Below are 26233 nucleotides of genomic sequence, written 5' to 3' on the forward strand. Positions count from 1 at the left end.
GTTGATATCAGATAGTATTAAAAGCTAGTCCTAAATCAGTTACCATTACTCATCCAAATAGAGCAAAATCATTTTTTTCCCCAAAATGTAACTTTCAAAGAAAGGTTCCTGGCCCAATATATAGCAAGGATTCACTCTAAATCCTCTGGGCTTTTGATGTTGGTTACTAGGGCAATTTGAGTTGGAAACAAAATAGTAATATCTTGGGGTCCAAGGGTACCTCATCCTTGAGAAGAGGACAGTACCCCATAGGGGCCAGACTTCCACAAACTATTCGCTCTGTCTGATGCAGGATGCAATATATTGACTGCATCTTCTATAAGTGACAGATTGTACAAAATTAATTGTTTAAGCAGTCTTGCAAGCAAGGGTAAGAAACTTACCAGATAACATGCCAACCCTCCCTCTCCTCAAGAAATCACCCTTCTTTACTTTTCCTTCTGTACATATTGATGTTCCCCAAGTATGTGAAGTTTTTGTAAAGGTAATCTAAGGCAGCAGGAAGCCCTTCTTTCTGCAGAGATTGAAATTAGAGATCTGCATTTCCTCCATATGACATATTAAGAACAGAAAAAGAAACGAGTTACAACCCCAGCCTCCACAGGTTCTATAAAACTGAGATGGGATGCTAGCATTTACCTCAATGGGGCTAATTGCTTTATTTTCCTAAGTAGGCATTGCTTCAGGAACAAGGTCTATATTTAGTTGTGAACACAAGGCAAAATGTGTCTTAGCAACAATGTCAATTAAGAGAAACCAGAAGAGAATCTGCAGTTTACAAATGGTGGGGGTATTGAGGCAACTAAAGAAATATGGGAAATTTAAGGATTCTGTGCCCTATGCATGCTGGGATTGAGACAAAATGGTTTCTAGTGAATCTGTATAAAACTAGAGTAACAGAAATGGTTTACAAATTAATTGTCTCCCTTTGAACAACAGTAGCATTCATCATTTTGTCTATATAAAGACAAGAGCTATTTGTTTCAGCACTAAAGAACAACTCTCTTTTTATGCTACATAAACTCATATTTGAGGATAAAAGATTAGTTCAACCCAAAGTATATGTCTCTTCACTTCTGAAAATCATTAATTCATATTTTCTGCCTTTCCACGAGCCTTCTAAAAATAATGTTCTAAATTGCTGGGTGACTCTTAGAATCTACTTAATCCCTCCGTGCCCAGGTTTCTCCACCATAAACTTGGGAGGGTATTATTGACAGAGCTGGGGGTGGGGGGTGGCTGAGGAAAAAAAATTTGCAAATCCTGGACCCTATTGGAGATATGAGAAGCAGCGTGGCTCAGTGGAAAGAGCACAGGCTTTGCAGTCAGAGGTCATGGGTTCAAATCCCCACTCCACCAATTGCCAGCTGTGTGACTTTGGGCAAGTCACTTAACTTCTCTGTGCCTGTTATCTGTAAAATGGGGATTAAGACTGTGAGCCCCGTGTGGGACAACCTGATCACCCTGTAACCTCCCCAGCGCTTAGAACAGTGTGTTGCACATAGTAAGCGCTTAACAAATGCCATCATTATTATTATGTACTACGGCAACTTGTATTAAATTGAGCACAAACAACAAAGTATAGGATAGCACTAAAAGGCCCTTGGCTAAAACAGTCTGGGCCCAAGAAAATTGACAAGACTTAGCTATATCAACATATTTAATAATCTTTCCAGGCAAAGAATAAGCTTAAAGAATGATTTTTAGAGAAGTTTAGCCAGAATTAGTGAATTGGGCTATTAAGAAGTGTTCAGAATAAACATCCAAACCAGCACTGTCCAGTTGCTTTGAGGAATGCCAAATTATGGAGTTCATTATCTGCCTAGTTTTAAAAAGTCCCAAAGCCTCATCAGCAGCAGCATTTTGAAGTCATTGCTACCACAAAACAATGTGGAGAAATTCTTAACGTGATTTCCAATTTTAGAACTGGGATAAAATTTGGAATAAAATCGAAGGCCATGAAGATTAGTCATTCAAGCAGTTCAACATCAAAAGATTACACATGTAACATAAAAGCATCCTAGAATTCACTAACTTTTAAAACTTTTCAGATAATTTCAAAATGTGAAGGCGTGACCTTAGTTCCAACTTCCGAGGCAGTCAGTGACAAAAAAATGCAAACGCACCTGAACCGGCGGGCTGGCCTGGAGAAATCTGCATGCAAGTAGGGGACTTCATGTCAGCTCAGGGGTTTTAGTATAACATATGAAAAACTGAAAAATGACAACCCAAGATTTCAAAGAAGCCATTCTAATCACCATCTCCAAACAAACATCAGAATCCTCCTGAAAAATATTGTTGGACTATCCCTGATTCATAATACAACTTTAGGTCACAATATGTCATAGCACAAATGGTTTCTACAGCATGTCAGAGAGAGCAAAAGTGCAAGGAGCAACACCTCAAAGCCCTTACTCTGACGTGCTGTAGTAGCACTTGGGCCACGGGAGTCTGTGGTTCTGATTTCCAACTAATACTTCTGCTGCATTTCTGATTTAACAGTGCCCAGCACTTAGAACAGTGCTTTGCACATAGTAAGCGCTTAATAAAAATGCCATTATTATTTAGAGCCAGAGAAGAACTTTCCATTTTTACCACAGTAACAATGCTAATTTTATTTTAGGTTCAAAATTAATTGACTTTTAAATGGATTGAGAGCTTGATCCCATCCCTAGCTGCCACTACCAAGTCTATGGTTAATCAGACTGGAAAAAAAGAAAAGATTAGGCCTGTATTTTAAACACACTGTTAATAGTGGTAATAGCAAGGTGATTTATTATCTTGATACAATACCTAAAACGTACTTCAAGATGAACAGCATTATTCAGATAAAAGCAAGGATTTGATGGGTATTGCTTATGAGACTCAATTTCACTCAAGCTTTTGCCAATTAGTACTATCTGTAAAAAGAACGACTCACCAAGCTAGTAATAGAATTCACAGCTCTTCCTTGCATTGCTGTTATAGGCATTCTCACCTGGATTACTCAGCCCTAGAGAGACGTCCTCCATTCTACCTTTTCTCTGTTGAAGAAATAGAGAAAATACATAAAATGGAAGGTTGTCATCATCATCAATTGTGTTTATTGAGCGCTTACTATGTGCAGAGCACTGTACTAAGCGCTTAGCACCCGGATGATCTGGAAACTGAGGCCTGAGCTGTATATTTTGTGACTACGCTGGCATAGGGCTGCTGCTACCATATTCCCAGAGTCTGCAAACTATCCAGGTCACTCATGAGGTTGGAGAAATGGCTGTCATAGTGGAGCAACTAGCAGTTGATTAGGAGAGGGCTGGGGCAAGGAGCTCTAAAGACCTACGCTCCACCCTTGGTAGAGCCAGACCACTTCTAGGGGAATAAACTGAGGAGTTCTGGGGTGAACTAGAGCTCTTTCGTTTAAGATATTCAGTTTGAAGCAGATCCTCAGCTCAAACTGGCCCAGGCAGCTTGTGTGGAGTTAGGGGAGAGGGAAAGGATTCAGGTTTCTTTTAAAGCACTGTCTGGACTAAGGAGTGAGCTCTTTCCCAGGCGGATTGAGCCAATCCGAAGGCTCAAGAAAAGGAGAAGCAAGAGGAGGCAAGGAAATCCTCAGCAAGTGAACCAGAGGAAAAACCACGCTTTGATTCAGCCAGACTGAATGGCTGCTAGGGTTGGGCTAAAAGGTTAGAAAATTCCAGCCCTGCCCCATGTTTGCTGGGTGACTTTGGGCAAGTCACTTTACTGATGAGGAAACTGAGGCACAGAGAAGTTAAGTGGGGATTCAATACATGTTCTCCCTCCCACTTAAACTGTGTATCCATGTAGGGCAGGGGCTGTGTCTGGCCTGATTATTCATTCAATCATATTTATTGAGTGCTTACTGTGTGCAGAGCACTGTACTAAGCGCTTGGGAAGTACAAGTTGGCAACATATAGAGACGGTCCCTACCCAACAGCGGGCTCACAGTCTATCCCAATGCTTAGTACAGCCCTTGGCAAAGTGAAGCAGCATGGGCCAGCGTGGGACTGCTAATCCCTGCCCCAGCACATACCTGCTGGGTGTCCTTGGGCAAGTCACTTAACTTCTCGTGCCTGTTATCTCATCTGTAAAATAGGAATTAAGACTGTGAGCCCTATGTGAGACAGGCACTGTGTCCAACCAATTATCTTGTATCTAACCCAGTGCTTAGTACAGTGCCTGGCACATAGTAAGTGCTCAACAAATACCATAAAGAAAACAACACAAATACCATCAATAAAAGTGGGAAAAAAAACCACGTGGAATGGTTGAAGCTGGTATGCTGTGATGGTGGCAGTGATCTTATATTTGTATCCTCATTGTTTACTTTGCACCAGGAGACCACGTTCTCCTGGATTCACTCCCCTTCCTCCCTCCTCTCCCCGACCCCAATACACACACACACACACACTCACACACACTCTCACTCACTTTCAGGCAAAGTCCCCCAAGAGCTCATTAAGTCAACTGAACCCCAGGGGAACTCAATCCAGTCAGCAAATCTAAACCTAACCATAGCGTGAGTCCTCAGATCGTCCCCAAATAAAATGAATTCCTCAGAGCAAATGGCTTCAGAGAGAGCTACTCGTAAATAAAACTGCTCATCTTTTCTTCCAGCTAAGCTAGAATTTTTTCACCGCTTAATGTGCCCGAATGTTATTTTGCCCTCAGGAAAATACCATCGAGTGGCAAGTTGGTTCTGAGACTCACGACTGATGCTTGTGAGGGGAAAGAAAACTTTGTCCGCTATCTCGAACATGTTCAAGCCGTCATAACCGTGAACACTACAAGAAGAGGAGACCTGAACATCAACATGACATCCCCAATGGGCACCAAATCCATTTTGCTCAGCCGACGACCAAGAGATGATGACTCCAAGGTGGGTTTTGACAAGTGGCCTTTCATGACCACACACACTTGGGGGGAAGACGCCAGAGGGACATGGATTCTGGACATTGGGTTCATTGGGAGCGCTCCCCAGAGGGGACTGCTGAAGGAATGGACACTGATGCTTCATGGAACTCAGAGCGCCCCTTACATAGACCAAATAGTGAGGGATTACAAATCCAAACTGGCAATGTCCAAGAAGGAAGAGCTGGAAGAAGAATTAGACGAAGCTGTGGAGAGAAGTCTTAAGAGCATTCTGAGTAAGAACTAGCACGGCATGTCTCACTTCACCTTCGTTTCCTAGCCCAAGTCCTCTTCACATCTTTCCGCTTTCCATCTTTCTCTTAGGCAAAAATTAATCATCTCCACCGATGAGTCCATTTCTCTTGATTTAAATTCTTCTGCAGGGTCAAGGAAGACTCATTACCACAGAGGTATTTATTTTACACTTTGAACCACAGATTTATTGTTCCTTACTAATTCCTACGTACACTTTGTGACTGTAAATGATTTTCTGTGCTGTTCAAATAGGTAATACCTTGCAAACAAATCTATGGCAGCTTATCCCTTTTTTTGGTGTGTGTGTGTGTGTGTGTATATGTGTGTGTGGTAAATGTTATATAAGGGGTGAAAAAGAAATTTTAAAATCTGAACTTTGTAGCACCAAACATGTCTATCTCTGAATATGGTTGAAGAGAGAGAGCGAGCTTTAAAGTTCCCACCATGTGCTGTCAAGCCCACCTGCTCCTTAGTCAAGGTGTTTTACTGTTTTATTTTTAAAAGAATCCCATTGCACTCGTGAGGATAACTGGATGTATTTTTGAGATAACACATTCTGAAGGCATCATCTAGAGGTCCATTAATTCATCACTCAACTATTATCAGTTAAGATTAAGAAATTTGCTAAAGCACATAGGTTTGGGGACTGATCAGTCACCACGGTAAAAACAAACCATTTCTGCTGGGTTCTCCTTTCAGCAGCCTCCTTTCAAGCAGAATAACTTGTTTGCATTTTGTCAGCCTGCATTTCATTCTCAACCCCTATTTTCTGGGGCTTATAACGTGACTGTCAAAATTTTACAATAGGTGAAGGTTGGCAGGAAAGGTTTCTGTTGAAATGCAGTTTTAAAAACTATAACCTCCCTTTCTAAAGAGCAGTTTGATGTTATATAAGTGCACAAAATAAAGGATGCCTTGGTTTTGCAACAATATAATGTAGATTTGATTTTTTTAAACAGGAAGATCACTGGTTAGGATCTCTGTGCTCGGTTGAACAATGAAACCAATTTTTAAGCACCATTTAAGTATCTGGGATGTATGTGAAGTGGTTAGTTGAATACATCATCTGGGAACTGGTCCTCTCTTGCATGTCTGGGTAGTTTACAACCCTTGCAAAGGGAACGTAATGTCAAAGAGGGATGTAGCTTTGAGGAAAGATTCATTCCTGGGGCCAATACACATGAAAACATGGCTTGACCATCCTGGAAGTCAGAGAAACTAGTAAAGAAATGGACATCATCTACAGTGTAGATGCACGAAATTTACCCCTATAGGCTGTCTCAATTTAATTCTCAAATGATTCTTCTGAGATTTTTTTCCTCCAATTTGTTCTTTACCAAGCCCTTCCTCACACATACTCAAAGGAAATTAATCTGAATTGTTTATGTTCTCCTGAATATCTCCCTCATTTCCACTTCTGAAGAGCCTATTGAGTCTAGGAGGTTTAGCATTTATGGGAATGACTTAAAGAAGAGCTAGGCAAGTCTGCTTTGTCTTTTTCTGTTCATTTTGATACGTTGCAGACTAAGTCCAGTATAATAACTGAGGTTTTTTTGGCTTTTTTTAGTTTGCAACTCTTAAGATTTTTAAATTCAGTTTTTGACATTTCCAATTTCATTAGAAAATGTACCACCTGCTAAAGATGATCTTTAAAAATTTTGGTTCCCAAAGCTGAAATCAAATTCATTTCATTTTGAGGGTCTGAAAATAAACCAAAGGACACTATGTGTGCATGAACACACAAATACTTATCTACATATGTATAATATATACATGTGTATGCATGTGTGTATACCTATACTTTCTATATGTGTACATACAAACAAATATACATAAAATGTGTGTATGTGTACTTACTAAAAGATCAGAGATCATCAATAAAAGTCTTTAAACGTATGAAAGGTTGAAACATCCTTGTGGAGATTTAGCTGGAAGTGTACATTAAATTCACATTATAGTCCTGTAATTTTGCAGTTTTCTGTAAAAACATTAAATGTCTTATATAGCAGCAAAATTATAAAATGGCTGTTCATATTTTTCACAATGATGGTAATTTATGAAATTAGAGATTAACATATTAAGCTTCTTAATAGAAATGGTAAGTTTTGATATGAGAATACAGTATATAATTATATAGAGAATTATATATAAATCCTTGGTCTCTATTCCATTTGTTTGCATCAGTATAAAAACATTGGAAAATGTCCAATAGCATTTGTTTTTATGGTATCCCTGATGCAGTTAATTTATAGTCATTTATATATAAAAAAGTGAAACCTCGTGGAAAACGATGAAGACAGGTTTAGATTGTTAAAATATCAATCCCTTGTGATGCTGTTTTACAATCAAAGTACAATAGAGACATGTTGTATAAAAAGGAGGCTCTATAATAAAACATTACCTACCAGAAGCTATGTGGGATGTGCTGTATATTTCATTAAAGCCAGTTCCAATCGACTTGTGAATAATTCAAATCTCTAAATCAAAACAGTTATCTCTTGATAACATTGGACACTGTCTTACATTGAGTACCTGCAAAAAAAGTAATAATCCAGTCTATTTATTAATGATGACTTCTTGGAGGAGATAAGCACGTAGTAAGTCTCCGGGTACTGAATAATGGGGATTTGGGTGGAATGTATCAGAGATGATTATCGGGCTTGGCCCAAAACCAATCGCTTTTGATGAATAAAGGGATCATGCTACCTCACCCTCACAAATAAGCCTGAACTTTTAATTTAGGAATTTTTTTTAATATTTCTGTCTTAGGTACAACCAATTCTACAATAACATGTGGGTTGAGTTCCTGCAGAACTCTGTGTTGCGGAAAACTTACATTGTAGTACTCGCCGCACGTCCAAAACCTTGCACTGATGGCACAATTATTTCTCCAGTCACCATTTCTCCCAGTACAGCGGCAGGCACATGCAGAAGTTCCCATGTTCTCCCATCCCATTCTATCCACTAGGCCTCGTGAATAGACGTGTTCTGGCAGAACTGAGTGTGCAATTCATAAATCATTATTCTTTTAAATATAAACTGCAAGAGACAATGCTGCAAATTCCAACCACAAGTGAATAATTGAATGGAACTGTGACTCTCATGCCCAGTGGCTTGGGATTCAAACTGAAAGACTTTTGTCTAATCCACTGGGACTAGGTGAGGGCTGCTTGGCCCGCCTCCTATTTCCTGGCCACAGTATTGGAGCCTTCCTGCTACTTCCCTTAAAATTCTCTTCAGGCCACGGTATGTCAACACACAAAGGGCTTGGGATTCTTTTCAAGGAGGCCTGTTATAAGGTGGGCAGTGGAGGGAGGAAGTGGGCATTAGTAACAAGAAAAGGCTGCCAAACCTAGTCCCTGCCTTAGTCCTTGACTCCATTACCTTTCTCCTAGTTCCTGCCCAAATAGAAAACGAGCATGAGAAGCACCGTGGCTTAGTGGAAAGAGCACAGGCTTGGGAGTCAGAGGTTGTGAGTTCAAATCCCAGCTCCGCCACTTGTCAGCTGTGTGACTTTGGGCAAGTCACTGAACTCCTCTGTGCCTCCGTTACCTCATCTGTAAAACGGGGATGAAGACTGCGAGTCCCACGTGGGACAACCTGATAACCTTGTTTCTTCCCTGATGCTTAGAACAGTGCTTGGCGCACATTAAGCGCTTAACAAACACCAACATTTCTATATGCCCAGGACAAAGGGGGTCCAGGAAGCAGGCAAACTGGCAAGCAGACTCAATCAAGCTACAGAGCCAACGTTTTGAAATAAAGTATATGATTTGTAAAGGTAACCGGCACTCAACCCAGGTATGGAGCATAGCCACCTTGGTTTAAGCCTCTAAAGAAGCTGCCCTCTCCCCGTCCCTCCTCCTTGTCCCCCTTGCTGCTCTGCGTCTGGTCCCTGTCACCACTACGTTCCAGGTCCTCCCTCCAAGCTGGCCTCCTTGTATCCCACCCAGTGGACTTGCCTGCATCCTGCTGGGGCCAGGACAATCTTCCTTCTTTTCCCTTCTTTTGAGAAGCAGCATGCTGTAGTAGCTAGAGCACAGGCCCGGGAGTCAGAAGGTCACGGGTCCTAATCCTGGCTCAGCCGCTTGTCTGCAGTGTGACCCTGGGCAAGTCATTTCTCTGTGCCTCCGTGACCTCATCGGGAAAATGGGGATCGAGACTGTGAGCCCCATGTGGGACAGGGATTGTGTCCAACCTGATTTGCTTATATCCACCCCAGCACTTAGTACGGTGCCAGGCACATAGTAAGCATTTAACAAATACAACAATAATGATAATTTACCTTTTTAGGAAAGCAGCAACACAGAGCCAAGGTGAAACTCTGTCCTGTAGCATCGATGGTGAGGAATATGATGTGGAGCCTGGGATCCTGAAAATGTGCTTGGCCTGCATTAGGGCATTAGTCTTGAGCCTACTAACAAACTGTGAATTCTTCAAACAGAAAATGCATTTCAGTGGGCCTCAGAAGAATTATGGCCTGGTGGGTGTTGAACTGATAGCTGCTTAAAATGAAAATGGGTTCAGCTTAGCAAGAGAACATGTGTATTAAGATTATTTACTTAAATGAAAGCCAGTGTTGATGACTAGCACCAAAGTGCAAATACATCTTGCCATTATATCATTCTTTACTTCTGATATACATTTAATAATTTAATCCAACTGCCATCCACCACCCCTCTTCCACAAAGCAAGTAGTACATCAATATTTTAAAAAGCAATGACTATGCAGTTCACACTTGGGTAGGCCTAGTAATTAAACCTACTAACCATTTCATTTCTAAATTTTTAAGTGAAAATATTAGTGTGATATATACCACCAAAATGAACTTCAGAGTTAGAAAAAATATGGGGCTATTATTTTTGGCACTGGTGAATGCCTCACTTGCAACAAAGTGATTCTATTTTGGTCAATACTGAATATGTATCAATCTTACAGGCTAGCAATGTTCTTGGCTTCAATCAAGGCAAGCATTTTCCATCATTCTGTCCTAAGCTTTTGAATTATAAATATTTTGCAGAAAAGCAATTAAGCAGGTTACTCGTTCCTCTTCAAGGAAGAAAATTAAAGGATCTTGAAATTATACCCTCAAATGAATTCACAAAAAGATTTGAAAGTAATCTTTAAAAGCAAAGAGCAAGGTAATTCTATTAAGCATTCTTTTTGTTGTGCATAATTATGAAACAATAGCAGCATATGATCGTGTCAATTGCCTCTGACAAAAAAATGAATTTTCTGACCAACGTAGTAATCCATTAAGGCACATTCACTCCAGCTTGTTAGCCATACTGGTTCTTCTAGATAAGAAGATTAAAAAAAACCCCAAAAAATCCCAACTGAAAGTGAAGATTAGATCAAGGACTGGACTATAGAAATGGATCCTTAAATTCAAGATGAAGAGAGCATTATTAAGAGTCCAGAGAAATGGTTTGGAATAATCACCTTTTAATATGCAATACTATGTTTTCTTTATGTTAGTGGCAGATAGGAATTTGTACAAAGGCTGAACCAAGATCAGTTAGAATAAGAGCATGCTTTAGTATAGACAGTCTTGCTGTAAACTGAACAGATAACTATTTTGCACCTCCTTTTAAACATTTGCCTTCTCCACCCCACTTCAACTTAAGAATTAAGCGAGTCTTGAAATGTTATTAAATTGGGATTTAAAAAAAATACAACCTCAGATAACTTGCAGATGATGCACTTGCTTAATGAGAAACAAGTGGCTCAGTGGAAAGAGCCTGGGTTTGAGAGTCAGAGGTCATGAGTTCTAATGCCAGCTCTGCCACTTAGCTGTATGACTTTGGGCAAGTCACAACTTCTCTGTTCCTCAGTTACCTCATCTGGAAAATGGGAATTAAGACTGTGAGCCCCACGTGGGACAACCTGTTTACCTTATATCTACCCAGTGCTTAAAACAGTGCTTGGCACATAGTAAGCACTTAAATACCAAAATTTGTATGTGAGTATGTGGTCAATACTAATGGAGGAGCTGGCATTATCACTTCTTTTTGAAGGGAACATACACCAAAATTGTGGCTATATCCTTGAAGGTACAAGACTTAACTGAATAAAAATGAGCTAAATACTTAAACTAATATCTGCTGTTAACTAGGATTTGGACAATTAATGGCATTTTAAGTATTAATATTGTGAAGTGTATTTGGGGCCATTTGGCTTTAACAATACTTACTTTTCACCCGTCCTAATCCTGAAGCATCTACAGGTAGGAGGCTAGTGTCAAATGCTCAAGCTAGAAGAATATTTTAACACTGGGGCAGAAGTGGTTATCAGGTTTCTGCTGAATCAACTACAGCTTATCCAAACAATAAAATACCAAAACTTCACCACTTGCTCCCAAACCCGAGGGTACTAGAGACCGGGAAGACTTTCTTACTGCAAGCCTGTGTCAGGTGAAGAACCTGTGCCCCCCAACTACTTCTTACTCATCTTCTCAATCGTGGTCTCCACGATTAGCGCGGTTTCTTCGTAAGTCTGGATTTGGTCCGCTGAAATTTTTTCAATGGACTCAACCACTTCCACTTTCTCATAGGTCACAGATCCGGGCAAGTTCTTGTCCAACTGGCTGCTTCTTTTGTCTGTGTGCTTCTTATCTCGTTCCTTGCTGGCTCCTGCCTTTTGATGTGGAACTGGGGCCTGTCCAGAAGGCCCCGGTGGGGGACTGGAATTGGGTTTTCTCATCCCCATAACTTTAGAAGGGCCCGCGGTTTGTTCTTCTGTCTTTTTCCCATGTTTGTTTTCTCTTCCACTCTCTTTATCTTCTAAACCTTGCCGGTCTTTAGCTGCAGCCTCTTTGCCACCTGGTTCTCCTCTCCCATTTGAGCACGTGGGTTCTGGCACTCCAGGCTGTGCCTCCACTCCCTTGCCGCTGGCTATTTGGTCACCATCGATGGAAACCGCAATCCCACCTTTAGCAGGGATGGATGAGCCACAAAAGCTGGGGTCTGCGTAATTGGCATCCCCCGTAACAAGGACAAAACGTCCTTTGGTGTGGAGATCTGCTTGGGGTTCAGATTTTTCAGGGCTTTTCACTCTCTCTCTCAGCATGTTACACAGTTTATCACAAGCTTTGCTTATTTGAGCACCATCAGGAATGTCCTCGGGCTTAGCTTCTTGTTCCGGAATTCCTAATTCTTCAAGTTCCAGGTCTGGCTTGGAAGTGCTCTCCTTCTGAATTCCCAGCTGGTCCCCCTCCAGGCCTTCCAGGATGAGGGGGAATACTTTGTCCCCTGAAGTTTTATCGGTTTTGTCTTTCGCTGTAATCTCCCTCATTCTTGAAACTTTCTTTTGTCTTGGTTTTGCTGTGGTGATGTCCTGGATAGCCTGAGTGATATCTAAAACCAAGGCCAAGAAATTGAATGCGGGTGCTTGGAAAATAAAGTGAAGCATCTCGCTTTAAAATGCATACTGAACTTATCCCCCAGGGCCAGTACAGCTATGTAGATTTCTTCTGTGGGGAATTTATTTGTTCAGTACTCCTGTTGGAATTAGCAAAGGACTGCCTTTAGATAGCAACTAACAACAACATCTCAGAGTGAGCCTTTCCTCTACTGAAGTTCTCAGGGTAGAAATACACTGCATCCTCCTTACCCAGATAGAATGAAAGGCCACATAACAATCCTGTAAAACCCAAAGCTCAGATCATTGACAAACCAATTATCTATTCAACCTTCAACAGTCCTATCATCAATACCTATCCCTTACCCCAGCCATAACAAGGGGCCCAATTTTTAACTGCTGAAATTCCCAACATGCTAACGCAGACTTCTAGACCATCAATGACTGAAATGTGTTTGACGACCGGACTTAAAATTTTTGGTGGTAGCAAAATATGGTGCCGATGCCCATGGTCAACAGCAATGCTTTTTCAGGATTAAAAAATATTGAGAAAGGGGATCTGAGGAGACATTACCTTTCCCGCTAGGAGCTGAACTGGATGAGGCTCTGTAACTCTGCATGAAGAGTGTGACAGGTGTCCCGACTATAGCTGAATTCAACCTAGAGGAGAAAGTCAGAAAGGGTCCCATTTCCATTCCCATTTCTTAACTGGAAAGAACTCGGTTCTCCTAGGCAGCTAAGAGGGAGGCTGCTTGGCTGTAGCAACTCAGCGGGGTGTCAGGGTTGGGAGAAGCTACAGGGGTGGCAGGTGGCAGCCCCCTTTTGTCCGGCCCTTCCTTGGCCACCAATGCTCTCTAGATCAGGCCTGGATCATGGGAACTGCCTTTCCTCTTTCACCCACAAAGAAGATAAGGCTCGCCACCCTGGCCCCTTTGCCCCACTGATTGAAGTTTATTTTATGAGCTTAATATTTCTAAAAAGGCATATATGTTCCCAGGGGCTGCAAAATATTGAGGTTTTAATAACAGTGGTATTAATAATAATATCTGTTCAGCACTCATTTACCCCATGCCAAGTACTGTAATAATGCTGAGGTAGATGCAAAATAAGAAGGTAGGACACAGTCCATATCTCCTATGGGGCTCTCAGTCTTGCTGGCAGAGAGAATAGGTATTTAATCCCCCATTTTACAGATGAGGAAACTGAGGCACAGAAAAGTTAAGTGACTCGCCCATGGTCAAACAGCAGGCATGTTGTCTCATACTCCCCCAAGCACTTAACTTGACTGAAGTAAAAGAACTGCAATTAGAAGCCAGGTCTCCTGACTCCCAGGCATGCGTCCTTGCCACTAGAGCCCACCTGGTTTTTGACCTTCTCGCTGTAGTTCAAGTTTGGGGTTTATTTAAATTCTTGACTTCAGTCTGTAATTCAAGTTTGGGGTTTATTTAAATTCTTGATTTTAGTCTACTACTAGAAAGGAGTCACGGAAATGTAGTGATCTGGGGGTGTAAAGCTCTTTCTTCGGGGCTACATTTCTAGCAAGGAATATTTTAGGCTCCACGGTTTGCGCTCAAAACAGAACAGAAAGTCTGCAGTGGACTGCAGAGGATGGTCTAAAGGCACCAACCCTCTCTAAAGAGGGTCACCATCACCATGTTTACCTAATCCTGTAAAACACTGTCAATCCGCGGCGTTTACCAAAGATTTCATTCGGTCTACAGACCCGAATCAACCACTTGTGGAGCTGCAGGTTCTAAAATAAGAAGCTCCCATGCTCTTCCAGCAGTTACAAGCACTTTCTCTGTGCTGGCCATACCTGTGATCTTCATTCTCAATGATATGCCTGTAGCGTTCCAGTTCATTTTCTAGAGATTGCCGGTACGACGCCAGTTGGCGGCAGTCACTGGAACACTTTTCCAAGGTTCTTTCGGCATCTTCGATCCCTTTCCTCAGAGTTTCGATCTGCTCGTTGTAAAGCTGGACTTCATCATCATAGTTCTCTTGGGTGTTTCTAATAGCTTGTTCCAGCACTGTAGTCTGTTGGATAAAGGCACATTCCAGAGAAAAGCCATCACGTGAGTGAACCACAAGGCTCATTCCACCTCCTAGAAAATCTGTTCATGGTTACTGCATTCTTTCCTCCCAGCCAAAAACCCATGGCACCATTTAGAATCTCTCAGCCAAGGAGAAAGATTAAAATAAGATGCAGTCTGCAGCACACTACATTAGATAGCTAAAGAAAATAGACGAATGAGAAACACAGACAAAAATCTATATACCACCACTAATTCACTTAACTGGAGAGAGGAGAAAAGCATTTTCCATCTTTTCCTCATGGATACTTGACAGAAAGTGATTTGATTTTCAACCATCTCCCAGTTTCTGAGTGCTAGAGTGACACGGGTACGTGTGTGCGCGTGTAAGGATACAAATGGGTGTGTAGACATGTACCCCAACTTTGGCATGATCCACTAGCTGACTTGCAAGTAACTAGGAATAATAGTTTAAGCCAAGCAAATAGTGCAAGTGAAATCAAAATTGTTTTCTATCACTGTTACCTCCCTGGGGAGGGCAAATTGATCAAAAATAAAATCTTCATTGACTTGTAAATTTTGCCGGGCTTATTTACAATTTAGAATGATACAGACTTTTTCCATGCCCGATGGAGCTAATATTCCCAGAGTCCTCACTAAATGCTGTAACAACAGGATTCATCCCCCTGCCCCTATGAAGAAGAGCTCCCTGGGGAGTCGAAAAGGAGAGACACCCTGTGGGTGAGGCCAGCAGTGGCCTGTGAGTCACGTTTAAGTGGAGGTTGAGGAGAACAAACATTTGGCAACTCTCAAGTGCCCACTCAGTTCCCTCAGGAGAAGAAGTCCCCACCCACCCTCTGTGGCTTAAAAGGCAAGGAATTTGCTTCCCCATTTACAGCGGTTTGCTGCACGGCCCTGCAGCATCTTGGGAGATGGAAGCAACAGCCTCCACCAATTACAGGAGGCAGCATGTCAGAGCCTGGAAAGACAAGACCTGTGTTCACTGAGGGAGAAGAAAATGGATAGGGAAAAAGCCCAACTCGGGGAGAAAGTGTGTGCGTGTGAGGGAGAGAAAGGGAGGGAAAGAAAGAGAGGGGGAGAGAAGGGGGGAGAGAAGGGGGGGGGAGAGAAAGAGAGGGGGAGAGAGAGGGGAGGAGGGAGAGGAGGAGGGGGGGAGGGGGGAGGGGGGGAGGAGGGAGAGAGGGGGAGGAGGGAGAGAGGGGGGGGGAGGAGGGAGAGAGAGGGGGAGGAGGGAGAGAGAGAGGAGAGAGAGAGGGAGGGAGAGAGAGAGGGAGGGGGAGGGAGAATGAGAGGGGGGAGAGAGGGGGAGAGAGGGGGAGGGGGGGAGAGGCGGGAAGAGAGGGGGAGATAGAGGGGAGAAGGGGAGGGGGGGAGGGAGGGGGGAGAGAGACTGGGAGAGAGAGGGGGAGAGAGTGGGGGGAGAGAGTTGAGAGAGAGTGGGGAGAGAGAGTGGGGAGGGAGAGAGGGGGAGAGGGGAGAGTGGGGAGACAGAGTGGGGAGAGAGGGGGGGAGGGGGGGAGAGGGGGAGAGAGGGGGAGAGAGAGGGGGAGAGAGAGGGGGAGAGAGGGGGAGAGAGGGAGGGAGAGAGGGGGAGAGGGGAGAGTGGGGAGAGAGAGTGGGGAGAGAGGGGGGAGAGAGTGGGGAGAGAGGGGAGAGAGAAGGGGAGAGAGGGGGGGAGAGAGGGGGAGAGAGGGGGGGAGAGAGGGGGAGAGAGGGGGAGAGCGGGGGGAGAGAGAGGGGGAGAGAGAGGGGGAGAGAGGGGGAGAGAGGGGGAGAGAGAGGGGGAGTGAGAGGGGGAGAGAGAGGGGGAGGGAGGGGAGAGAGGGGAGAGGGGGGAGAGAGAGGGGAGAAAGAGAGGGGAGAAAGAGAGGAGGAGAGAGGGGAGAGAGAGGGAGGGGGGAGGGGGGAGGGAGAGAGAGGGGGGAGAGAGAGAGGGGGAGAGGGGGAGAGAGGGGGGAGGGGGGGAGAGGGGGAGAGAGGAGGAGAGAGAGGGGGAGAGAGAGGGGGAGAGAGCAGGGGAGAGCTAGGGGGGAGAGAGCGGGGGAGAGAGAGGGGGAGAGAGAGGGGGAGAGAGGGGGAGGGAGAGAGGGGGAGAGAGGGGGAGAGAGGGGGAGAGAGGGGGAGAGAGAGGGGAGAGAGAGGGGAGAGAGGGGGGAGAGAGGGGGAGAGAGAGGGGAGAGAGGGGGGAGAGGGGGGAGAGAGGGGAAAAGGGGGGAGAGGGGGAGAGGGGGAGAGAGAGGGGGGAGAGAGGGGGAGAGGGGGGAGGGGGGGAGGGGGGAGAGAGGGGGGAGAGAGGGGGGAGAGAGGGGGGAGAGAGGGGGAGAGAGGGGGGAGAGAGGGGGGAGAGAGAGAGAGGGGGAGAGAGAGAGGGGGAGAGAGAGGGGGGAGAGAGGGGGAGAGAGGGGGAGAGAGAGAGGGGGGAGAGAGGGGGGGGAGGAAGAGGGGAGGAGAAAGACGGAGAGGGAGGGGGAGGGAGGGGGAGGGAGGGGGAGAGGGGGAGAGAGGGAGAGAGAGGGGGAGAGAGGGGGAGAGAGGGGGAGAGAGGGGAGGGGGGGGGAGAGGGGGGGAGGGGGGGAGGGGGAGAGAGAGGGTGAGAGAGGGAGAGAGAGGGAGAGAGAGGGAGAGGGAGGGAGAGGGAGGGAGAGGAGGGGAGAGGGAGGGAGAGGAGAGGAGAAAGAGGGAGAGAGAGAGGGAGAGAGACGGGGAGAAAGAGGGAGAAGGAGGGAGAAAGAGGGAGAAGGAGGGAGAAAGAGGGAGAAGGAGGGAGAAAGAGGGAGAGGGAGGGAGAAAGAAGGAGAGGGAGGGAGGGGGAGAGGGAGGGAGAGGGAGGGGGAGAGAGGGAGGGAAAGGGAGGGAAAGGGAGGGAGAGCAGATGTTACATGTATTTTTTAATGTTTTTGGTCTGTGGAAAAAGAGGAAAAATCAAGGGCATCTGTAAGCAGTGAAGGCAGAATAAGAACAAAGTTGGAAAGATGAAAAAATACTTTGCTGGGGCCATGGAACATAAAGTTACCACATGGCTACATACCTCAGCCTGCAGCTTGGATTTCTGTGTTTGTAACTGCGCCAGGATACTTTTGTACTCCTCTAGGTGACTCTGCAGGATAGGAATTCTCCTTTCAGCAATCAGCTTCTCCTGAAGCAAAATAAGAACACATTAGTTTAATATTCAAACCTTGCCTACAGAATTGAGAAAGTGAAGATTCAGTGGTTTCTAAAATGGAAAAGAAAAAAACCTACTGAACTCAGGCTTATTTTACTAAATCTTTATTCCCTAATGAAGAAAATGAACGAAAATCTGAACTGTGGGATAGGGCCTGGGCGAAAGAGGGGATGCCTCTCTGCTACTGTTGACCTGTTTTTTGAAACTGGAAGAAAAGCTTTTCCCTGATGAGATTTTAAAAATAAATTCTGGGAAAGATCTGAATTGGTATAGTCCTGAAGTAAGAAATGTGTCAGATTTTTTCAAAAACGCTTCAAGGGAGAGAACCAGAGGACAGGAAAGGAAAGCAAAGCTCATTAGGAGTTGGGGTTTGGCGTGATGGTTGCTGGTCAGCAACACTCTGAAAGGTGAGGAAAGTGACTCCTTACTTTACAGCTTCCACAACCCGATTTCAAAACAGTCTCATATTTGTACTTTGTTAGCAAAACTAAGTGCTGGCACTGGAAGGTTCGGGTCAAATAATTAGAAAATCATGGAAGGTAAAAGCTGATGGTTTGAGCTTGCATAAAGCCTAAAGGAATTTCCCGGACTGTTCCCTGGCTGGACGAGGGACAGACAAAGAGACAGAACGAACAGAGCTCAGAAAGGGGAGCACTGCCTCGGGCATGGAGGTCTCATCGTCATCATCAATCGTATTTATTGAGCGCTTACTATGTGCAGAGCACTGTACTAAGCGCTTGGGAAGTACAAATTGGCAACATATAGAGACAGTCCCTACCCAACAGTGGGCTCACACTGAGTGGTGCCATGTAGACTGGAACCACTGCCCTCTGAGAACTGAAGCATCCCGGGAGGGGTGGCTATTTCCCCAACAGTGCTTCCCTGGGGACTCCTGCTCACAATCAGACTAGATTTCTTACCTCACTGATCCCAATGGAGAGGGTGGAAACACAAGGGGTGGTCTGAATGATCTGCTGTAAGACATTGACATAGGTCTGAATTTCCAAGAGATTCTGTAGGGGAATAAAGTCATTTTCATTAACTGTTATTATGGTACTTAAGTGCTTACTATGTGCCAAGCACTGTGCTAAGCCTTGGGGAAGACACAAGATAATCAGGTTGGATGCAGTCCCTATCCCACATGGGGCTCACGGGACAGGTAGTCCCTATTTTACAGATGAAGAAACTGAGGCACAGAAAAGTGACTTGCCCAAGGTCATACAGCAGACAAATGGCGGAGCTGGAATTAGAACCCAGGTCCTCTAGTATTTGTTAAATGCTCATTATTTGCCAACCACTGTACTGAGCGCTGGGGTAAATACAAGATAATCAGGCCCACATGGACTCGCATCTGTATAGGAGGGAGGATAGGAATTGAATCCACATTTTGCAGATGAGGGAACTGAGGCATACAGAAGTTAAGTGACTTGCCCGAGGTCACACAGCAGTAAATGGCAGAACTGGGATTAAAGTCTAGGTCCCCTGACTCGCAGACCCAAGTGCTTTCCACTAGGCCACTTTAAATGCTTTCAGTCAATCTATACCCCCAAACAAAGTAAAAGAATAGGCCCTCAGATAATTCGTTTACCAGTTTGCTTCCTGCGATTTTAAGGCTAGTCAGGGTCAGCCCACAGCTCTGGGGTTGGAGCTGGAACCAAACTGTTGGATCCTCTAGACTGGAAGCTGATTGTGGGCAGGGAATGAGTCTACCAACTCTGTTACATTGTATTCTCCATAGTGCTTAGTACAGTGCTCTGTAGACGGTAAGCACTCAATAAATACTACTGATTGATCCTCAGTGGGACCGATATTCATCATGAACAGCAGAGCTCATGGGCTTGGTTGGGGGTCCAGGAAATCTACTAATCGGGGTACTTACCAAGCTCCTACTGAATGCAAAAAGGCACTGCCCTAAGCATTCCCCATCCTTAAGACGATAACAATTTAAGTGAAACCCCCAAACAAACCAATTTGGGCCCCAGAATCTGTCAGGCCATCCTCGGCCCACATCATGATTTGGAATTCCCACCGGAAGGGCCCAGAACCACCCCAGACTTCCTAGGGACTACATGTTCAGGCGTGGCCCAGACTAACTAGGTCCACAGATGATGGGCCTGCATCCCCAGAGGTTGGATGGCCACTGATGGCCTTAGTGGTTATTGGACGGATGGGCAAGGACCCTATCAAAATGACATCTTTTGCATCATTTCTCTGATGCACCCCAATCTTTCACCACCAGAAACAGAGCCCTCACCTCAGCCCCTTGGCTATCCTTCCCCCCAACACACACGCAGCATGGGAAACAGCAGTTCAATGGCATCCCACGGCTTATTTCAAGTTCCAGGTTGGTATCTTAACTAAGGGACCCTGTCCAGCACGATTTTAAAGTATCCACCCCAGCACTAGTGCAGTGCCTGGCATATAGCAAGCACTTAACAAATCCAATAATTATTATTAATCTTCCCCTGCCCTTGCAGGAGCCCATAGCCTCCAATAGCCATCACAAACCCACCACATTATCCCAATTGAACAAGGACCCTGAAGCAGTGATTGACTCTTGACAACACATCAAAGGGATTTCTCCCTCTTAACCTATGTGATTGTAACAAGTCTAAACAGGATTAAACAAAAAGGAATGCGATCAGTCATCCCCAAATTAGAGGAGACCATCACACAATGTTTTCTCTAGTCCTGCAAACTGAACAGAGTCCTGTTTTCGGTCCTGGCCACCACTGGTGAGCTGGAGGAAGCATGTCAGCAGCAAGTGAGATGAGAAGCAGCCTCTAACGGTGGCTGCACCCAATGGTTGCTTCTCTTCTTTACCTTCTCCTTCCCCCACAATGAGAGAGATCACACGAACGTGTCTGTATTCGTTTGAGCATGTGCACACATAGGTATGATCATGCCTATGTGACAAAACATGTTTGTGTCTAGGGAAGGAGTAGGTTTTTTTCTCTTTCTCCATTTCCCTCTTCTTTGCCTCTCTCTCCGCCCCCCTGCCTTTTCTCCCCTCTTTCTGCCATCCCATATGTTTGGATTATTGACCCCACCCCAGCTGGATACCTACCCTCCTCCTGACCCCACTTTGAATAAAATGAATTGAAATTACCTTCCTGTACCTGTCCTTGGTTGCATGAATATTATCCTGCAGAAACTGAGATTCGATCTGAAGTTCCAGGTTTTGTAGCAAGGCCCCATCTGCTTCCTGAAATGTGAAGAAAGAGAAATCATTTTGCATTGATTCCACAGCTCTGGAGATGAAGGGACCCTTCGAGATAACGACGGTTCTAACCTGGCAAACATCAAGGTGTGGTCAGAGACCTAGGATTCTAATGCAATATGCTGTTTATCTTCCTATTTCAATAAATTAATATATGTAATGTAGAAGACAGCAAAGAATGAGTATCACTGTGTAGCTATGTTTTAACGTGTCCATTTCTGTAGATGTGGGGTAAAACTGCAAGGTAAAGGTAAATGTTGGTTGTCATTCTGTTTTTGATCATCACTGAAAACCTTAGGAGTTTGTTAATTTCCTGGGAAAGACACTATAGAATCACAAAAAGTTATGGTTTCTAAGTACTTTGAGAAGTGATACAGTCCATCCCCGTTCGTTACCCCCTTACTGATACCTGGGAACATATCTTATTTGTAAAGGCCTCCAGATAAGGTGATTTCCCAAACATAGCTCAGTGTTCAATTGCTCTCATTCTCAGAAGTTCTCTATGTCCATTTTAAACTTCCCAAACTGCAGCTTAAACTAGTTTTTCAATAATTATGGTGGCTTTTCCCAAAACCCCTTTCCAAAGCCTGAAATCTGCTGCCTTCATTTTGTCATTGTCTTTTGTATTTTTCTTTGGTCTTCCTTACATGTCTGTCACCAACCACCCCCGTCTCTCCTCATTCTTAGACTGGGAGACAGAGCCTGTGTCTGCCTCATCCACATATTTCTTTCCCAGAGCTTAGTATAATGCCTTATAGTAAATGCTTAGTAAATGCAATTACTAGTACTGCTGCTACTACTACTACTTCTTATAGCCCTGGCCATTGTGCTGCTTCCAGATTCCACCTCCATCCAAGCCTCTTACCACATTCCCTTGTTCCCTCCATCCTCTTTTGGAAAAGGGACCCTGAGGCAGAAGTGAATTTATAATTAAGCAAACTAGGCCCAGGCCTAGAGTGGCAGGTTATAAAAGGCCTATATTGCTTAGCTAGTTTGAGAGACTGTCAACAGCTCCAGTCTGAACTGAGCTCTGCAAACTTTCTACTACAGTCCTTTCCTATTCTCTCACATTGGGAGCATTTAGTCAGGACACATTTTGGGTATCACTCTGCCACCAGTAAAGCCTATGGAAGAATTTATTAAAGTCCCACTTTCTGGCAGGTGATGGTGAGATGGGACAGCCTTGTCCTCCACTCCTCCTCTTCTTCCTCAGAGGCTGGAATGGGTACTTTCTGGTCATTTCTACTGGTTTCTGGTATAGCCATCATGATGCATTAAAACCACGCTAGAAACCTCCAGAAAATATGTGGAGTGATGCCAACGGGACTTTTTCTGGCATGGCCTGAGTGGCAACGATGAGAGTGTTTGTTGCCAACGCGTTTCAGGAAGCAACAGGGGAGGCTCCTGCCGGCAGAGCCCAGGGGGACTCCCACGGCATGGACACAGCCTTGGGGGAACGTTGGCAGGGAGGCAGGCTCACACTGGCACGGCCTGGGCTGGAGGAAGAAAGAAGTCTGGATGGCAGTTGGGTTATTTTAGCTATATCTGAATGTGTTTGTTGTCTCGATTCCCATCCCTCTTCTCTTCTCCCCATGCTTCCTCAGTTTCTCTCCTTGTCCCCTCCTCTCTCCCCTCTCATCTGCTCCTTTCCTCTGACCCCACACTGCTATCTGTGTTTCTCTCACTCTGTATCTGCTTAGCTCTGGTGAACATCCCCCAAAGCACCACCCCAAGAAAAGCCTCCGCCAAGAATGGACAACAATCTGGTCACCTGACAGAGTAACATGTTGGGCCATGGAAGCGCTCCAGTTTTTAAATTTCATTTTCTTAACTAGCCTAGAGACTGCTCCTGGGCAGCACGACAAAGCCTGAAGCAAAGAACAGTAAAGTCCTTCCAGGATAGAGCTTCAACTTGAGCTCACGATTTGAACGTTGTTCAGTTTGGGATTGACACTGGAATCGGGCCATTTGGAGTAACTAAGTGTCAAGCGTTCACTTTAGCCCCTTGTGCCATTTGGAAATGTTGGAAAGAGTAAAACTAAGAGAAACACTTGTCCTTTGTTGTATGAGACATAAAAAATAAACCTGAAATTTTTGTAATGAACAAATGAATGAATTTTACAAAAGGACCTGGATAATTATTCCCCAAATTTCGTATTTTTTAAACCCCCCCCCCCCCCCCCCAACCCGCCCAAACTCCTACTTCTTCATAATCGACAGCCATCTTCGGTAGTGGCCTTGTAATTTAGCCAAGGTCTGAATTATTTGACTAGACCAAGACTCCAGGCTGTGCCTCTTCATTTTTATGCAAGTTGGTGGCACTCCCTCTGCCAGGAAAACCAGTGTGATGGGAGCAGTTGTGGACAATGGCTGCATTCCCAGCAGAGGGATATGAAGCAGCAGCAGCAGGAGGCAAGGAAGCCCTGCAACTCCTCTGCAATTTGGCTGGCCAGTCTTTATGCCGCCTGGGGTCTCGCTGGGCACAGATTGTAAACTCCATGATGGTACGGATATCTACCATCTCTTTGTTTGTCATTCTTCTAGGTGCTTAGTACAGTGCTCTGAGCAGAGTAAGCACTCAATAAAGACCACTGATGGATTAATTGAGGCGGGTTGGAGACTAAGGCCTCCCCACTCATAGTCACCTCCTCCTTCATTGGGAGCGGGGAATCACCTTTGGGTGGCCACGTGAAGACAAGATCGACTCCAGCCAATAGGGGACATAAATAATTTGTTTTATAAATCCCAATCCTAATTTATGTGCTTGCCCTAACAAAGATAGGGAGGGGGAAGAGAGGTAGAAACACAGATTAGGATGAGGGGAAGAGCTTGAAGGAGAAAGACAAACATTAAATTGTATCTCAAAGTGGCACCTTATCCACTGTAAAGAAATCAGACAATTCAGTCTTTTAGTCCAGTGCTACGCTCCAATAGGTATCAGTGGGTGTGGGTGCAATAAACATACCTTATTAAGGCGTTCAAGGGTTTCTTTTAATAAAAGCTGATAGTCACATTCATTTTGATACCTGCAAAAATGATTTTAAAAAAAACAGTTACAGTTTTAATTCACTGAGCAATGCTCATACAGTATGTATTCAGAAGGCTCAATCTTATGGGAATCGAATCTCTCAGATTTCAATAGCAAGAGTTTCTTAATTTGATGTCTGCCCCCTCCACTAGTTTTTTCCAAAGAAAATCAAACAAATGCCTGACAACACTGTCCTTTTCCAGGAAGAATCCAAGGCTTGGACCCATTGTTTCACTGGGTCACATGAAGCTCCTACTTTCATTTATTTTCTTCGTGCCTCTTTTTCTCTGTACCTCTTCCCTCTACTCTTCCACCTCTCTCTCCTGCCCCCCACCCTCCACTCCTCTCTTTCCTCTGGTCCCTCCTGAAGGAGGGGTGCTGCTTTCTCCACAGACCACTCCAGCCATTCCTTTCACAAGTGAGGAAAGAGGGGGACTCAATTTCTCATTTTCCTTTAGAAAGGAGGCCTCTCAGGCCATTTTCCTTTTGGTCGGGGCCGTGCCACCGATGAGTACAGGGAAGGATGGCTCAGGGCATATGTTCCCTTTCGACCAGTCTATGCCGGTATATGGGCAGAGTCAAGCTGCAGGAGGGACAGTGTGACTATACCACACACATTCAGAGATAGCAAATCTTTGCAGTGAAATTCCAAAGGTTTTCAACATCTACATTACCGTGATCATGGGTCGATGACATGGTCCAGATAGCTGAAGGAATCCTTAAATGGATTCCCACTTCTTTTTACATACCACAGATCTGCCTTGTATGAAGACAGGAAAGATGTGTAGGTGCTTCTCTTCCCTTTATGACTGCATGCGTATCTCATTTCCAAGTTGGGAACCTCCCCATTTTTAACTAGCCACTGACTTTGACTGGCCAGAAACTTCCCAGGTCCATAACCAGCCCTCAAGACTTAATTCCTGCTTGCTGTGGGCGGCCTTCCTAACCCGTTGGGATCAGGGCTTTTCTTCACCCTTTCCAAAACGAAGCTCGGTTCTTTAACCTGCCTTGGCTCTGGCCTTTTCAGGCTGAGCCCTCGTGGCACAACCGACCCACGCTTGGTGGAACTGCCAAAGGGGCCTCATCCGCCTCCCCTTGGCTCCCACTGGGACAATCAGCACAAGTTTATACTCCCCAGCTCTGCTTCACCCATCTGCTCCCCTGCCATGGTTCCCCAAGGGGATTCTCTCCAGACAAACCCACGGCAACAACCGGACACCACGGGGAGCTGCAGGCTAACAGCGGAGTCCCCCCGTCCCCCCGCAAGGGCCACCCGCCATGCTTACTTGTTGCGGAACTCATCCAGTGAGCACTGGGCATCCTTGCTCTCGCGCTCCAGCTTGGTGCGTTCATGGGCCAGCTCTCTCACCCGTTGGTGATTCAACTCTATCTGCTCAGCAAAGGCCTCTTCCAGCCCTGCCAGCTCATCCAGGCGCCGGAAGGTCTCCAGCTGCTTGCGGAAGATGGCGTTGCGCTGCTCTAGCCCCCGCGCCCAGTTTATGTAGTTGGTGAACCGCTCGTTGAGTTCCTGCAGGTTCTCCAGGCCCTGAGCCTGGGTCAGGCCGCTCACCTCGGCCAGGGGCTGCGGCTCATCGAAGACGTCCGAGCGCTCATACTTCTCCTCGCGGGTCTCATGCAGGTAGCTGCTCCTGTACATGGTGAGGACTGCTGGGCAGTGAGGCTTCCGACGGCCTCCTCCCCAAGCTTCCTCCCTGGCCCCTCGGAGAGGGGTTGGTCTCCTTTGGTCAAATTTTGGCTGCAAGTTCTGGTCCTCTCTCTCCAGTCACTCGGTGATGACTCTGGGGCTCTTGCTGATCTGTTCTAGGGCATCGAGAGCAGGCCTGGGGCAGCCCGTTAAATAAAACCCACGAGCCCCCACGTCACTCTTCTCTGCCTTTCCAGAGCTGGCTCAGCGGTTTGGAGATCTGGCTCGGTTCCTCCCGCTACCATTGTCTCCCATGGGGAATGATAAAAGACAGAGAGGGGACTGGCTCTTGCCTGGCTGGAGCAGAAAGGGCTCAGTGCAAAGCTTCGGTCAACAGGTTTGCAAACTCTTTTGTTGTGAGACCAGCCACGGGGGAAACAAGACAGCAGTGCTTTCCTTTTGAATGGTTTAATTGTTCTAGGATTGGGACAGAATACAGGGGCAGTGCGAAAAGCATCAAATGATACTCAGTAAACTCATACCAGGGAAGAACCTCACTCTCCCTCATTCCTTTCTCCCTCCACAAAAGGGGAAAATTTC

General features: G+C 45.3%; 2 protein-coding genes across 2 annotated transcripts in view; one reads left to right on the top strand and one right to left on the bottom strand.

The window, feature by feature from the left end:
• The window catches only part of PCSK2 (proprotein convertase subtilisin/kexin type 2), a 137626-nt gene extending 130051 nt beyond the window's left edge, over positions 1-7575 (top strand). Inside the window, exon 12 of the mRNA XM_038751447.1 lies at positions 4669-7575. Coding sequence (XP_038607375.1) covers positions 4669-5155 — 487 coding nt within the window. The 3' untranslated portion in view covers positions 5156-7575. The remainder of the gene's footprint in view (positions 1-4668) is intronic.
• A 3513-nt stretch (positions 7576-11088) lies between these two features.
• Positions 11089-25879, bottom strand: BFSP1 (beaded filament structural protein 1). The gene is made up of 8 exons (XM_038751544.1): positions 25275-25879; positions 23926-23986; positions 20850-20945; positions 18661-18753; positions 17606-17713; positions 14340-14560; positions 13098-13183; positions 11089-12519 (listed from the first exon to the last, which is right to left on the bottom strand). Exons 1-8 carry the CDS (start codon positions 25643-25645, stop codon positions 11600-11602), a joined length of 1956 nt encoding a protein of 651 aa, XP_038607472.1. The 5' UTR covers positions 25646-25879; the 3' UTR covers positions 11089-11599.
• Positions 25880-26233: the final 354 nt, after the last annotated feature.

Source organism: Tachyglossus aculeatus, chromosome 9 (assembly GCF_015852505.1).
Source record: "Tachyglossus aculeatus isolate mTacAcu1 chromosome 9, mTacAcu1.pri, whole genome shotgun sequence".
NCBI lineage: Eukaryota > Metazoa > Chordata > Mammalia > Monotremata > Tachyglossidae > Tachyglossus > Tachyglossus aculeatus.

Coding starts and splice junctions, on each gene's coding strand:
- BFSP1 (XM_038751544.1), bottom strand. CDS start 25,645: ATGTACAGGAGCAGCTACCTGCATGAGACCCGCGAGGAGAAGTATGAG. Junction 17,714..18,660: donor TCTCCATTGGGATCAGTGAG/GTAAGAAATCTA, acceptor ATTTTGCTTCAG/GAGAAGCTGATTGCTGAAAG. Junction 14,561..17,605: donor AATCCAAGCTGCAGGCTGAG/GTATGTAGCCAT, acceptor TTTATCCAACAG/ACTACAGTGCTGGAACAAGC.